The sequence below is a fragment of the Peromyscus eremicus genome, chromosome 23 (assembly GCF_949786415.1).
Source record: "Peromyscus eremicus chromosome 23, PerEre_H2_v1, whole genome shotgun sequence".
In the NCBI taxonomy this organism is placed as follows: domain Eukaryota; kingdom Metazoa; phylum Chordata; class Mammalia; order Rodentia; family Cricetidae; genus Peromyscus; species Peromyscus eremicus.
Genome location: NC_081438.1, coordinates 8713060 through 8726264, shown reverse-complemented (window position 1 = coordinate 8726264; position 13205 = coordinate 8713060). Strand labels below are relative to the sequence as shown.

At 45.1% G+C, this 13205-nt stretch overlaps 2 protein-coding genes across 3 annotated transcripts in view; one reads left to right on the top strand and one right to left on the bottom strand.

Moving 5' to 3' along the window:
* Nucleotides 1-13205, bottom strand: part of Med13l (mediator complex subunit 13L) — a 227150-nt gene that overhangs the window by 160960 nt on the left and 52985 nt on the right. The gene's annotated exons all lie outside the window — the stretch shown is intronic.
* LOC131898447 (NADH dehydrogenase [ubiquinone] 1 alpha subcomplex subunit 1-like) lies at nt 1763-2196 on the top strand. The gene has a single exon (XM_059249612.1). The coding sequence runs from the start codon at nt 1865-1867 to the stop codon at nt 2183-2185; it is 321 nt and encodes a 106-aa protein (XP_059105595.1). The 5' UTR covers nt 1763-1864; the 3' UTR covers nt 2186-2196.

The following is a 13205-nucleotide window of genomic DNA, read 5'->3' as shown; positions in this document are numbered from 1 at the left end:
CAGGAGTGGGAGCTAGCAGCTGCCTACAGCCCACAGCAGAAAGGCGGAAGTGAGCTGCCTGACGGCAGAGGGGCAGGACAGACAAGCCACTCCCAGGTAAGGATGTCACCTGGAGCTGCTGGAAGCAGAAAGCAGTCCGCCCCTTTTCATTTCTAAACATCAACAACCTTTCTAGCCCTCCAAATATTTTAAAACCTCAAGTACCCAGAACAGAGTAAGTAGGAGTACTACGGGGCCTTCCTTCCCATCAGTCTCTGAGACGGCTGATAAACTAGAAATGGGAAAGTCTCCAAATTACTTGAAAATGTTGTGTTTAGTAGTTCCTAAAGTGTAAGTCCACTGGTTTAAGCTATCTGCAGATGTAGCTTAATACGTAATCACCTGCAGTGACAACAGAAAGCGTTGATAAATGCAGGGCAATCCAAAGAGCAACTGCCCAAACCTGAAGCTCTTAGGATCCGATGTCACTTCAGTGTCCCTGCTGAGTGTAACTGGACAGAAGTACCGTTTCAATCCCTGAGCAGCAGTAGCACGTTCCCACTCCATCTGCCCCACTGAGCTACAGTGGGCAGAATCAGAGCAGCCCAGGGGCCTGTGCACGGGCAGAGTGAACTCTGCAGCCTCTTTCTGATGGTGCAAGGAGTACCACGTGACTCCTCGGCTCTCTGTGAATTCAAGCGGCCTCTGGCTCCCTGCCCTAAGGACTCTCTGTCCACTCTTCAGCACAGGCACTATTCCACTCCTATCGGTGGGATGCTCTTCTGGACAACACTGGGAGCTTCAACTGCCTCCAAAGCAGCCCTCAGCAGCTGCTGGCTGGAACCGTGGAATTAGAGAGACCTTGAGGAGTTTTTAATCCAAGGAGTCTACCACTTTAAATTGGCATTTACCACCCAGAAATCCGTCCTCTTTTACAGAAAGCCTAAGAACATTAACATGCTCACATCAAAGCAATCCCTTTGATGAGCCATGTTTACATATACAGGAGAATACTTCCTTACAAAGTGCCCCAACAGCACAACTCACAAACAGTAAGACACAGCCCAGTGCCGTTCCTAGGCCTGGCACAGGACAGAAGCAGGACTTGTTCGCTCTGCTGCTTCTCCTCCCAGGACCCAAAAGATCTTTACTCACTTAAGGGTGTGTGTGTGTGTGTGTGTGTGTGTGTGTGAGAGAGAGAGAGAGAGAGAGAGAGAGAGAGAGCGCACTACAACGTAAAAATAAAAAGTAATAATGACTTTACCTTTTCTTCTCTCCTTAACCTTACATCACAACCTGATCTCAACTTCAGGTTGACACAGACTGTCCGACGTTTAATGTGCCCTGTACGTGTCACCTGATTTACAACACACCCCAGGCCTCCCTTGAGTTGTGACAGCCACTCAGGGGCCCTTTCCTCCTGCTTCCGTGAGGCCCACTTGTCTTCGGAGGTGCCGACCTCATCTGCTTTCACAGACTGGGTCACACACAGGGTAAACTGCTGTGTCTTCTCTGGGCCTTGACCGAAGTTAACTATCGCCTATCACTTCCCACTGAGACTCCTCAAAGGGCAGAGGGGGAATGTTTCAATTGGGAAGTTTCCAGAATGGCAGCTATTGTTGCCATAATTTATGACCTCACAGTTTTTTCTTGGTTTCTAACATTCTGCCCCAACACCTCTTCCACACCAAGAGCACTTTAAAGGACAGGACTCAAGACTTTTACAATCACGGCTCCCACCTCTTGTCCTGCATACAGCAAGCATGTAAACCTGGTGAGTAATGAAGTGGAGAGCTAGCTCGGGAAATGAGTTCCAGCAAGGGTTTGGATAAGGGTGGAGACGGTAAGCAAGCTGAGGACATTAAGTCTCTGTAAGAGCAAAACCATGACCTCTGAGGAGCCGGTGGCGGTTTGGAGCGTGAGTAGCGGTGAGGAGATGTGGTTCGAGATTCTCCCTGGCCCCATCATGGGCGTGTGCTTGGCCATTCCTGGGGTATCCACTGCGTACATCCACAAGTTCACCAACGGGGGCAAGGAAAAAAGAGTTGTTCGACTTCGTTACCAGTGGTATTTGATGGGAAGAGATAGACGGGTCTCTGGAGTCAATCGCTACTATGAGTCCAGGGGCTTGGAGAATACTGACGAAGGAAGCACTTTCCTGGCTGATGAAAAAAATTACTTAGCTATGGTCACCTATTCCTGCTAGAAGGCAAATGCAGCATATTATATACTATGCGCATGTTATGCAATGCTTAATAAAAATTTTAAAAAAAAAACCCTACAACAAAAAAAAGAGCAAAACCATACAAAGTTAAAGCCTAGATTTTAAGGCCTACATCACAGCCACCCCACCCCACCCTGCCCTGCCACGCCCAGAAACCACAAAAAGTTGTATACACTGATTAGTGGACTAAGGTCTTAGAGTCTACTGTCCGGTCCATTCAGAGTGGGGGAAATGACATTCTTTTGAGCTCTATTCCTTCTCACTGCTGAAGGATCCATTGGCCACGGGGTGAGTGCTGCCCCTCACTTCCTCTCTGCCTGTCCTGCTAGAAGGATCCTCTGGCTACCAAATGAGTCATGTGTGTCCATCCCCTACCCCCAATCCTGCATCAGTGTTTACAGCAGTAGACTGGTCCTTGTCACACAGCTCTAGCCAGGTAAATATGTTACTCTAGGCAGTAAAAGCAACTTTTGATTTTTACAGAACAAACCCACTCTCAGCCATTTCTGCTTAAGAAAAGCGGCACAAGAGTTTACATGAAAATGAGTGTCAGGCATACTTTCTGTGCTCATCTGCATGAAGCCCCAAAATAGTCTGTCATGGCTGAAATAATGGGGAAAAACATATTCTAAGTAGCCTATTTTAAAAGGAAAAGGAAACGCGTGACTGGAGCCGGAAATTGGCTCAGTGGTTGCAGAGGACCCAGGTTCAGCCCCCAGCGCCCACAGGTCACAACCATCTGTAATTCCAGTTCCAGAGAATCCAATGCCCACTTCTGACCCCCGTGGGCACCAGGCCTGGACATGGTGCACAGGCACACATTCAGGCAAATATGCACATACATGAAAAGCAAAAATTTCAAAAATATGACTAAATTCACTTACCAAAGTAAGAATTAATACAATGACACTTGCCCGCCTGCCCCCACCCCATCTTAGACCAGGAAAATGGCCACATGGCTGACTCTCAGTATTTCCAAAGCACTTTTGTACTTTTTATAATTATTAATAATTTTGGGGCCAGATACAGTAGCAGATGCTTTTAAGTAATCTTGGGTTTTGTTTTTTGTTTTGTTTTGTTCTTTTATGTAACACTTGGGATTTGGAGGCAGGAGGATCAGGAGTTCAAGGCCAATCTCAGCTACAGAGTAAGTTCCAGACCAGCCTGGACTATATGATAGTCTGTCTTCAAAAAAGAAAGGGGGTGGGGGAGAACAGGTGGCAAAATTAGCCAGTAAATATGCTTGCCATCAAACTAAGCCCGACACAATCTGACTCCTGCAGATTGTCCTATGAACTCCATGGGCCTGCGCGTACAAAATAAATATAATTAAAACTTTTAATTAGTATAAGTGATACATCAAAATATTCATTATATTTATAATATCACATCTGTGTTCAAAATAATTGGAAACATAAAACATGGGTGGGAAAAAGTCCCCCGATAGGTGGAAATTGTGAACCTCATGGGAATTCGCTCAAGCCGCTCTTTTTTTTTGTTTTGTTTGTTGTTTTTTGTTTTTTCGAGACACGGTTTCTCTGTGTAGCTTTGCGCCTTTCCTGGAACTCACTTGGTAGCCCAGGCTGGCCTCGAACTCACAGAGATCCGCCTGGCTCTGCCCCCCGAGTGCTGGGATTAAAGGCGTGCCCCACCACCACCCGACTCAAGCCGCTCATATTAGCTCTTGCTGTATCCTGGAGCCGCCTCACATGAACAGGCCAAAGGCAGAGCACATCTGCCAGCCTCCTCAATGAGCCTGGAGCTCTATGAGAGAAGGAAACACAGTAACAAGCAGGGTCAATATGACACAAGTGAGTCTCTATGAATCACACTTCACAGAAAGCAACGCCCCTCATCTCCCCAACCAAGAAGCTTGAGTTGCTTTAGGCATCACAGAATTGCTAAGTAAGTAAGTCAGCGAGTTACTTTTTCTTTTAAAGGAAAATGTTAGAAGGATAGAATGTATCCAGCTTGGTACCATTAACGTACAGGGGAGCCAACAGGCTTGGACTGCATGCATACCGTCCAACTCTGGGGGAGCGTCACAGAAGAGCCATCTCAGTGTTATTTAGAAAACACCAAGGCTAGCCTTAAGCCACAGGCGAGCCTCCAAGACCTAAAAGAGCAATGAACAGGAGGCTGGAGAGATGGCTCAATGGCGAAGAACACTGGCTGCTTTCACAGAAGATCCAGATTCAGATCCCAGCACACACATGGTGGCTCACAACCATCTTTCACTCAGCTTTACAGGATCTGATGCCCTTCTGGCATCCATGAGCACCAGGCACACACATGGTACACAGATATACACGCAGGCAAACCATTCACACACACGAGATAAAATAAACCTTGCCGGGCGGTGGTGGCGCACACCTTTAATCCCAGCACTCGGGAGGCAGAGCCAGGCGGATCTCTGTGAGTTCGAGGCCAGCCTGGGCTACCAAGTGAGTTCCAGGAAAGGCACAAAGCTACACAGAGAAACCCTGTCTCAAAAAAAAAAACAAAAAATAAATAAATAAATAAACCTCAAGAGAGCTAGAGTATGCTGGGCACGAAAGCACTACCCCAAACCCATTGCCATGACACAGCCTCCAGGCCACTGTGGGAAGGCCCATCCCTACCACAATCTCTATTTCCTTTCCAGTACTGTATCCCAAACTAAAATTAGCCTTTGAAAATAGTACACTGAAAAAGCACAGAGGAAAGATCTTTACAGAACCGAGACATAAACATACACTGAATATAATACAACAAAAATTATTATACAAATTTTAGTAATCACATGTGTCAAATAAAAAACTGGCACTAAACCAAGGACCCCCTAAGATGGATACCCGACTGGACAGAAAAACTTTTCAAGGATGAGGGAAAAGTAATTAAAATAGATAGTAATGCAGAAAAACTAAAGTGCATCATATACCAGTGATCCAACGATCTGTGAACACTGTGGGAAGAAGGGCAGCGACAGCAGGGTCGAGCGCCTGGGGTGCCTTGTCAGCACACAAGCAGCCGAAGAAGCACTCGCAGGCCTGCTAGTTTCTAGGGGCAGTCAGTGTTTTCTGGCATCTTAAATGGATAGACGGCTTAAAAGTCAGAGATGTTATCTATGGTTTTTTTTAAATTCATCTATTCATTTATTTACATCCCAGCCTAGTTTCCCCTCCCTCCTCTCCTCCCACTCCTCCCCATCCCACCCCCTCTGTTCCCACCCCCAATCCACTCTCCCTCCATTTCTGTTCAGGAAAGGACAGGCCTCCCATGGATATCAACAAAACATGGCATATCAAATTGCAATAAGACTAAGCATCTCCCTGTGTATTAAGGCTGGACAAGGCAACCCAGTATGAGGAGTAGATCTACATTGTTTCTAACATGCTTTTCCTTCAAAATAAACAATGTGAGAAGAAAATGAATTACAAAAGTAATTATGTTAAGAAAAAGACTACATGAACTATTATCAAACTGCACAAAAAAAATTATGGCATCAAAACAATGTATCTCACCCTATTTACAAGACTCATTTTGAAAAATCTGAAGTTTGAGAAACTAAGCAGCTGTGGCCTGCTCCATCTCATCAATTCTGGTCGCAGTCCTAGAGGACAATGCGGCCATCTGATGGGTTCAGCGTCACTGAGTGAGCCAACGCAAACAACAGCGTTCTACAGAAATCATCAGTGCTTTAAAGCAGAGCATGTGCAAAATTCCTGAAATAACACATCCATAATTCACTGCCAAACTCAGATCAATTCAGAATCTGCAGAGACAGAAGCATTAGCACGGCTCTGAAATCCATATTCAGTAAGGCTGTGTTCAGAAAGTTTCATTTCAATTTCAAGAAACTAAATTACTAGAAAGGCTCAGTAATGATTCTGGCAGATGTAAGCACCCTTCACTTCAAGCAGAACCCCTTACAGAGCTTGAGTATGTAAAAATATAACAAAGTCATCAATTCACTGGACCTAAGTCTTGACTACTGGGTGAGGCATCATCAACCTGAGAAATAGAATCTCTGTACTCCAATGTGACAGCTCTGTGGATAACACAGGCCAATGAAAGCCACTTCAGCCTACAACCATGAGGGCCAGAAACACCTCATCTCCCTCATGACCACCCTAATAATCTAAAACTGTTGGCATCTCCCCACAGATAGATTTGGGTCCTCTTCAACAAGACAATGTTAACGCTTCAGGAGAATTCAACCTTTCTTCTATCAACAGGGTTAGGAGTAAATGCCAAGTCAGAAACTTCTCCCAGCTGTGGGGAAATTTAGCACCAAGCAAATGAAAGTGAAGTGGGAAACTTCCCCACAGCCAGCGCTAGGCTCTGGTGAAAGGCCAGTGCTGAGCATCTGGGAAGTGATTCTCCACCTATTTCATAGCTGCTCACTATAAAACCTCTTAACATTTCCTCTCCTGCAGAACATTATGGGATTGGACTAGACAGTGGCCTCCAAACACTCCCTTTGAACTACAGGCTGCATGTGTGCTTTGCCTTAGGACAGCCAGGTCCACACCATCATCAAGCAGGAGTTGCAAGGGTTTCTTTGCTCTCTAAGTATTCAGGTTTCTTCCAAGACCCAGTCTCACCCAGTTTCATGAGTTCTATTTCTGAGATGCTTGCAAATGAGACCAGGGTGCTTGCCTAGCATGCACAAGCCCAGGTTCCATCCTCAGTCCCCCCAAAACAGTACAAATATTTTTGGTGAGTAAGACATCCAGAGCAAAAATGTTATTTTTATGAAGGAAAATAGCATGTGGTAATAGTGTTTGCAAAGTGGGACTTGGAAGGCTTCAAGATGCGTCTCTTCCACATGTCAGTGGTATACCATATCACATCTTGTGATCTGCTTCCAAAAGCCGATCTCACTCCAAGTTTCTGCACAGATTAAGATTTTATGGAGCAGGATCATCTAAATCTGTTGACTTTGAGAGAGAAGAGAACCTCACAGACACTAACTTGCCACACAGCACCAGTAATTTCCAGCTGACCAGGAGCCCTGCATGGCCAGGAAGAGAGGGAGGCGCCAAACTCCAAGTGCTATCATCTACAGTCACTGGCTGTGAACCTGCAACACTACCCATGAGAAGACTCAAGTTCCACGCCATGCGCCATGAGCTGGAGCCCATTCTCTGCACCACCTCTCTCAGTGTGGGGATGTTCTCTTGCAGAGAACAATGGGTCATTTTGATACCAAGGAGGGTAACAACTGCGATAGACATGGTGTGCTTGGATCCATGAGTTCATGACAATATTTAAATATGAAACCCAGTCATCCACAGAAACAGCTATTGCTCCGCAGGGCTGGCAGACATGTCTTTTGTGGAAAGCTTTCTTCAAGCATTACTCATGTCACTGCAGGAACAAGATTCAATTTCTCTAATCATAGGTATGAGAAAACAATACTAACTCAAATACTGTAGATGAAGAATAAAGCATCAGAAAAACAGCAAGTGTGACCTACTGAAAATACAGTAAAAACTGGACATGTTAGCACTCCCACAGCAAGAGCCACCACATGCAGCACAGCCTGAGTACAGACCAGAGGGGCATTCCTGGTAAGACGCGCAAGTGTGCATCTTGGTGAATTTTCAATGACTGAGAACTACTCCAGCCTCATGGGTTAAACCGCCAGCCCTGTAGACCCCATTTATTAGTGCATATACAAGAGCTTGCTTCACTAGGAGACCACACACCGGTACAGTATGCCTTGTGTTCAGCTTCTTTTAAGAAATTCTACTTTGAATGAAATGAGATACCTATGATCACATTAGGAAACCTCTTCAAATGATTCCACTACGAGAAAAAAAGGAACTGGAGGCTATCGTTCACAGCTTTGGTTTGGACTGGGGTTTTCATTTTGTTTTAAAGAAACACCACCACTCCTGGCCCTTTCTACTGCCCATGCAGCTCACCATGACCATCCCACACTTTGCTGAACACCGACAAGAGGAACACTGTTCACATAATCAATGCACTCGGCCATGCTCATCTTTCCTTTTTAAGTATTCTTCTCGCTCAGCCTCACTGCTCTCTGCCAACTACGGGGTGAGAGTCTCACATTGCTATTAGGGCCCAGACCTGCCCTCTCACATAGCCCCGAGGCCAAGACAGACCCAAGATGAACCTTCTCAGATGGCACAAAGCAGTAGTATCCCAGATACTTCACACAGCCTGAGCCCGTCTTTCCAAGTGAGCCCTACTCTGAGCTAGGGTCTTAATTCTAATAGGATTTAACCACAGTTTAACCAAAATGGGGCTTTCTTCTGAAATATTCTTCTAAACACTCCTAATAAGTTAATCATTTCCTCCTAACTTTTTCTAATGTTTTGAGCAATCAACTGCCACAAACTCTACTAAGCCAACTGAAGTGGAAACAATTCAACAGAGTATATTTCAAAGCATGGCATCTGAAAATGATTCCAATCACCACAACAGCACACACGTCCTCTGGCCGTGCTCAGAGGAAGACAGTGTTCAGGTGGAACCAGTTCAGGGTCTGATACAGGCTGGAGAGCTCTCTAACTACACTCAAGGAGAGCAGAGCCCCGAGCGTGGCACTGTCCGCATTGCTGAACACTGCAGAGGAAATGACCCGAGCGCACTCACCTCCCCCAACTCTCTGTGAGCATTAATGTTGAACAGATCGCCTATTTCATCCGTTACACACCATCGTCCTAAAAATTTCTTTAAAACACTACCCCAATACAAAACCCCGAGGCAAACTTCTGAAGTAGCCCCAGTGATGTTGAGAAAAATTGCTCGGATTGTACGTGCACACGCAACTGTGCAAGCATACCACACACACCAGCTGTCTTAGCTACCTTTCCTGTTATTGTCAGAACAACCTCGAGGAAAGGGGGTTGACTGACTCCCAACTCCAGGACACAGCCATCACCCAGGGCAGTCAAGGCAGCAGGGGCTTGTGGCTACGTCATCCAACAGCAGCCACAGAGTGAGGAGCAGACAGCTAGTGCTCTGCCTGCTTTCTCTCCTCCTACACAATCCAGGATCCATCCCCTCCAGCCAGGAGGAGGAATGCTGCCACCCAAGCTGGCTGTCTTCCCACCCCCATTACCTTAACCATCCCCCACAGCCAGCCAACCTAGACAAGCCCTCACTGAGATTTGTCAGGTTGACAATTAAAACGAACCATCATGTCTACCAAGGACACAGACATCGAAAACTGGCTCTAAAGTGGATTCTAGATATAAAGCAAAGAACAATTAGACTGCAACCCACAGAACCACGGAGGCTATATATATATATATATATCAAGCCTCAATGAAACATTTCACTATTAAGATAAGAATTTATACTGTATCAAGCTGATAATAGAAAAAGAAATAAATTTAAAAAATAAAATTAAAAAAAACTGGCCCAGTTCATCTGCTGCAGTTTCTTTGGCACATAAGCCTAACTGTACAAAAATAAGCCACACAAACCCTGCCTGAGTCTAAGAAAATGTACACAGTAAAGTGATTTCATGAGAATAAAGTTTCCTAACACAGCCAACAGCGGTGGCACACCATTTAGAAATGGCAGGATGTCAAAGTGGTTTGCCCACTGAGCAGTCCAAGAGGTGCCTTAAAAAAATCACTAAAAAATTAGTTCTCTGCCCTCTTAAGTACATTTACTACCATCTCAGAAAGGAGGGAGAAAAAGGAAGGAGGAGAAACCTCTGACACTTTTAATGAGCCCCAGTCAGAAGACACCTTCCCTGCCAGCACACCTAGCAGAAACCTTCTGTTCAGAAGACACCTCCAGTGCCTCTTCCTTAGGATGGAACCCAATCTGGACCAGTGCCGCAACACAACCGTTATAGCAACAGAAATGGTTTTATTTACACTGTCCAGGTGGGTATCCATCAGCCAAATATGGCCTCTGAGCAACTGAAATGTGTCACACCTGAGATTTGAACTTTACCAGGGTCTGAACTACATGTTTAATTATACTGAACACTGACTTGAATAGCCATGTGGCATATGGCCGCCATACGGAACAGACTATGGAGTCAGAACGGACTGGACGGTCCAGTGCTGCAGGCAGTCTAGTCTGCAGGCAGCCTTGCTGACAAAGCCCTTGGAAGGGCAAATGCTGGCTGTCCATCTAGGGCAGCAGGAGTCGGAGAACTGGAATGGAGAGAGAGCCTTTCTTGAAGTCCACCTCCAACATCACCCTCTCCAGCTTCTAAGTTGCCAAAGTATGGGAGATAGCCTCATTTATACTTAAAAGCAATCAAACTTAGGGACTCAAATTTAGTGAAATCCAAGATCAATGAATGTGATTAAAGAACAGAATGGAGAAAACATTCCAAGGCTTTGTTTAACTTGATAAAAGCAACCACTCATCTCAAGTACCAAATGGCTTCTGTTCCACAATTAGTGTTAAAACCTTCCCTTCTCGATGACTGCCTACCTTACATTTTATTGCTCAGTTGAAAATGTGTTCCTGGGGGCTGGAGAGATGGCTCAACAGTTAAGAGCACTTGATGCTCTTCCAGAGGAGCTGGGTTCAATTTCCAGCACCCACAAGGTGGCTCACAACCATCTGTAACTCCAGCTCCAAGAGATCTAATGCCATTTTCTGGCTTCTGCAGGCACCAGACACACATGTGGCAAACAGATACAAATGCAGGTAAAACATACTTACAAACAAAAAAATTAAAATAAAATTTGGTTCTGGCTAGGTGTGTTAAGGAGCATTTCCCGGGGATAGTCTGAGATCCGGAGCATAAGGGCAGTTCAGTAAGTACCTGCTGGAGTTTTTAACAATGCCTTGAGGCCAAGTGCACACGTCACCAATGCTGTGTCTGCCACTAGAACTCAGCAAGTACAGAGTATCCTTTTAGAATCCTGGGGGATTTAAAGTAGTTATGGGATAATGATAAATAAGCTAATTTCTGTAAATGATTGGGAGCACAGCTTTATTTGGATATAAGAAACTAAGGATGAAATCAGAAGTTCTGAGCATCAGAACTGTCAGTCCTCCATCCTTTCCCCTGAGCACAACAACAGCTCCTGCAAGCTGCCCTTTCTAGAAGGATTGTTCTTAAGCCCAAACAATTACACATTTATAATTATTTCACAAATAAAATCATATGGGGGTAGTTAAATAAATTATTTTCCAGTCTATGGTATTCAAAGTTAATCTGTATGGAACATAACCCCTTCTCCCTACCTCTACCCCCAAAAAAACATTATTATGAGGGAAACAAAATGAAGTATGTTCTGTCCTAATAATCAAATTTTACAGGACAGTAGGCTTAACACCTACTGGGTACCTCAAGCCATTCGTAAATACGCACAGTTCTTATGGACAAGTCCACAGGAGAAAGGCCACAGAGAACTGAAACACACATTGCCAATTTTTCTCTGGAGCTCAAAACCCACCAGTCTCTCTCAGCAACCAGGTAACCCCTGACACACTGCCACTAGACCCAACAGACATCTTCTGGGATGTTGCTATAGCAACCAGAGACCTTTATTCTAAAAAGGAGAAAATCAACTACTATTGTCAATTACAGTTCCAATATTAGCATCTAAAATAAATCTGGTGCTGGGAGAGAAGTCCTTTATAAATGAAGTGTCACACTCACTGCTTCCAAATGTGCATGGCCTTAGGAGCATTTTAGTTTGGACTTGCGGCGGTCCTTCTTGCTCTCCAATAAAGCAAAGTCCTGTGGTTTCCTCCCCCATCAACTCCCAGAGTGAGGGAGGGAATGAGAGCTTTCTGGGGCCATTTCCCTGAGCTTCTCATGCAATAGTAACTCCATGATTAGATTCAAGAGCTAGTTAATGAAACGCAAATCACTTATCAAGAAATCTCCTCTCTTCCTTCAGACTAAGAAAGGAAAGATCAAACAATAAACTGAACCTTCGGAATGTCTAGTTCAAAGGTGAGGCCAGAGAAAATGTTTTCAAACACAAACCAAACCTGATCAACTCACTCTCCTATTTATATCCACCCTCAATTTAAATGAAATATCTACTATTTCAAACGGTCCTCCAATCTGGGCACCAGCCATTTCTGTGCTCTTCTCTGACTGCTTTTCCCTTTCTTGACTCTCCTTCAAACAATTCGGGGATTAAGTAAGTGACAATCTCAAGATCACTTCATCCAAGTGCTGAAGGCCAGCAAGGGTGTCTATCGCAGAAGGAAAAACCCTCCAGCACAGTCACCTCTGTCCCCACAGAGTGCACTCTTGCCTGACTGTGGCGAGCTACATGGCAGCTGCTTATTTAATTTAAACCCATCAATCTGCCCCACATGAGTACCACCACCATTTTTGGACCGCCTTTCATTTTAAAAATCATCAAAAATCTACATACAATCATCCAGATAAAATAAATCTTTTAAAAATTAAGAATGATGCCGGGCGGTGGTGGCGCACGCCTTTAATCCCAGCACTCGGGAGGCAGAGCCAGGCGGATCTCTGTGAGTTCGAGGCTAGCCTGGACTACCAAGTGAGTTCCAGGAAAGGCGCAAAGCTACACAGAGAAACCCTGTCTCGAAAAACCAAAAAAAAAAAAAATTAAGAATGAATAAGTGAGAGAAGGTAAGGTGAGCTGTGTGGAAACAGAGAAGCAAGAGCCCAGCAGACAAGTGGTGAATTGGGGGGTTCCACACTGGAACACCGGAGAGCTTAAGACTGGAGAGACAAGAGAGAAAGGATTGGGGCTTGGTTGAGGGTCTACAAATTAGCTATACCCTTGAATTCCAAGCATAAAAATAGTAAAGCTCTATGATTCTCACCTCCCCCAAAGTTCACATCTAGCTCATCTTTCTCCTGCACAGACATTTAACAGCAGAAGTTAGCTCTGCATTCTCAAGTGCAAAAACACACCCTGATGGGAAAGCATAAACAAGGCCTTGTGGGAGGCAGAGCTGTGACCAGGCATGGAAGGCTTCCCTCTCACAGAATCTCCCACACTGCACTGCGCTTTCCTGTAACTCCTCTAGGAACCCCACTCCCCGTGCAGATCACCAGTGAATGGCGGCACCC

Bases quoted from the DNA above. Each gene is read 5' to 3' on its own strand.
- LOC131898447 (XM_059249612.1), top strand. From the start codon at position 1,865: ATGACCTCTGAGGAGCCGGTGGCGGTTTGGAGCGTGAGTAGCGGTGAG.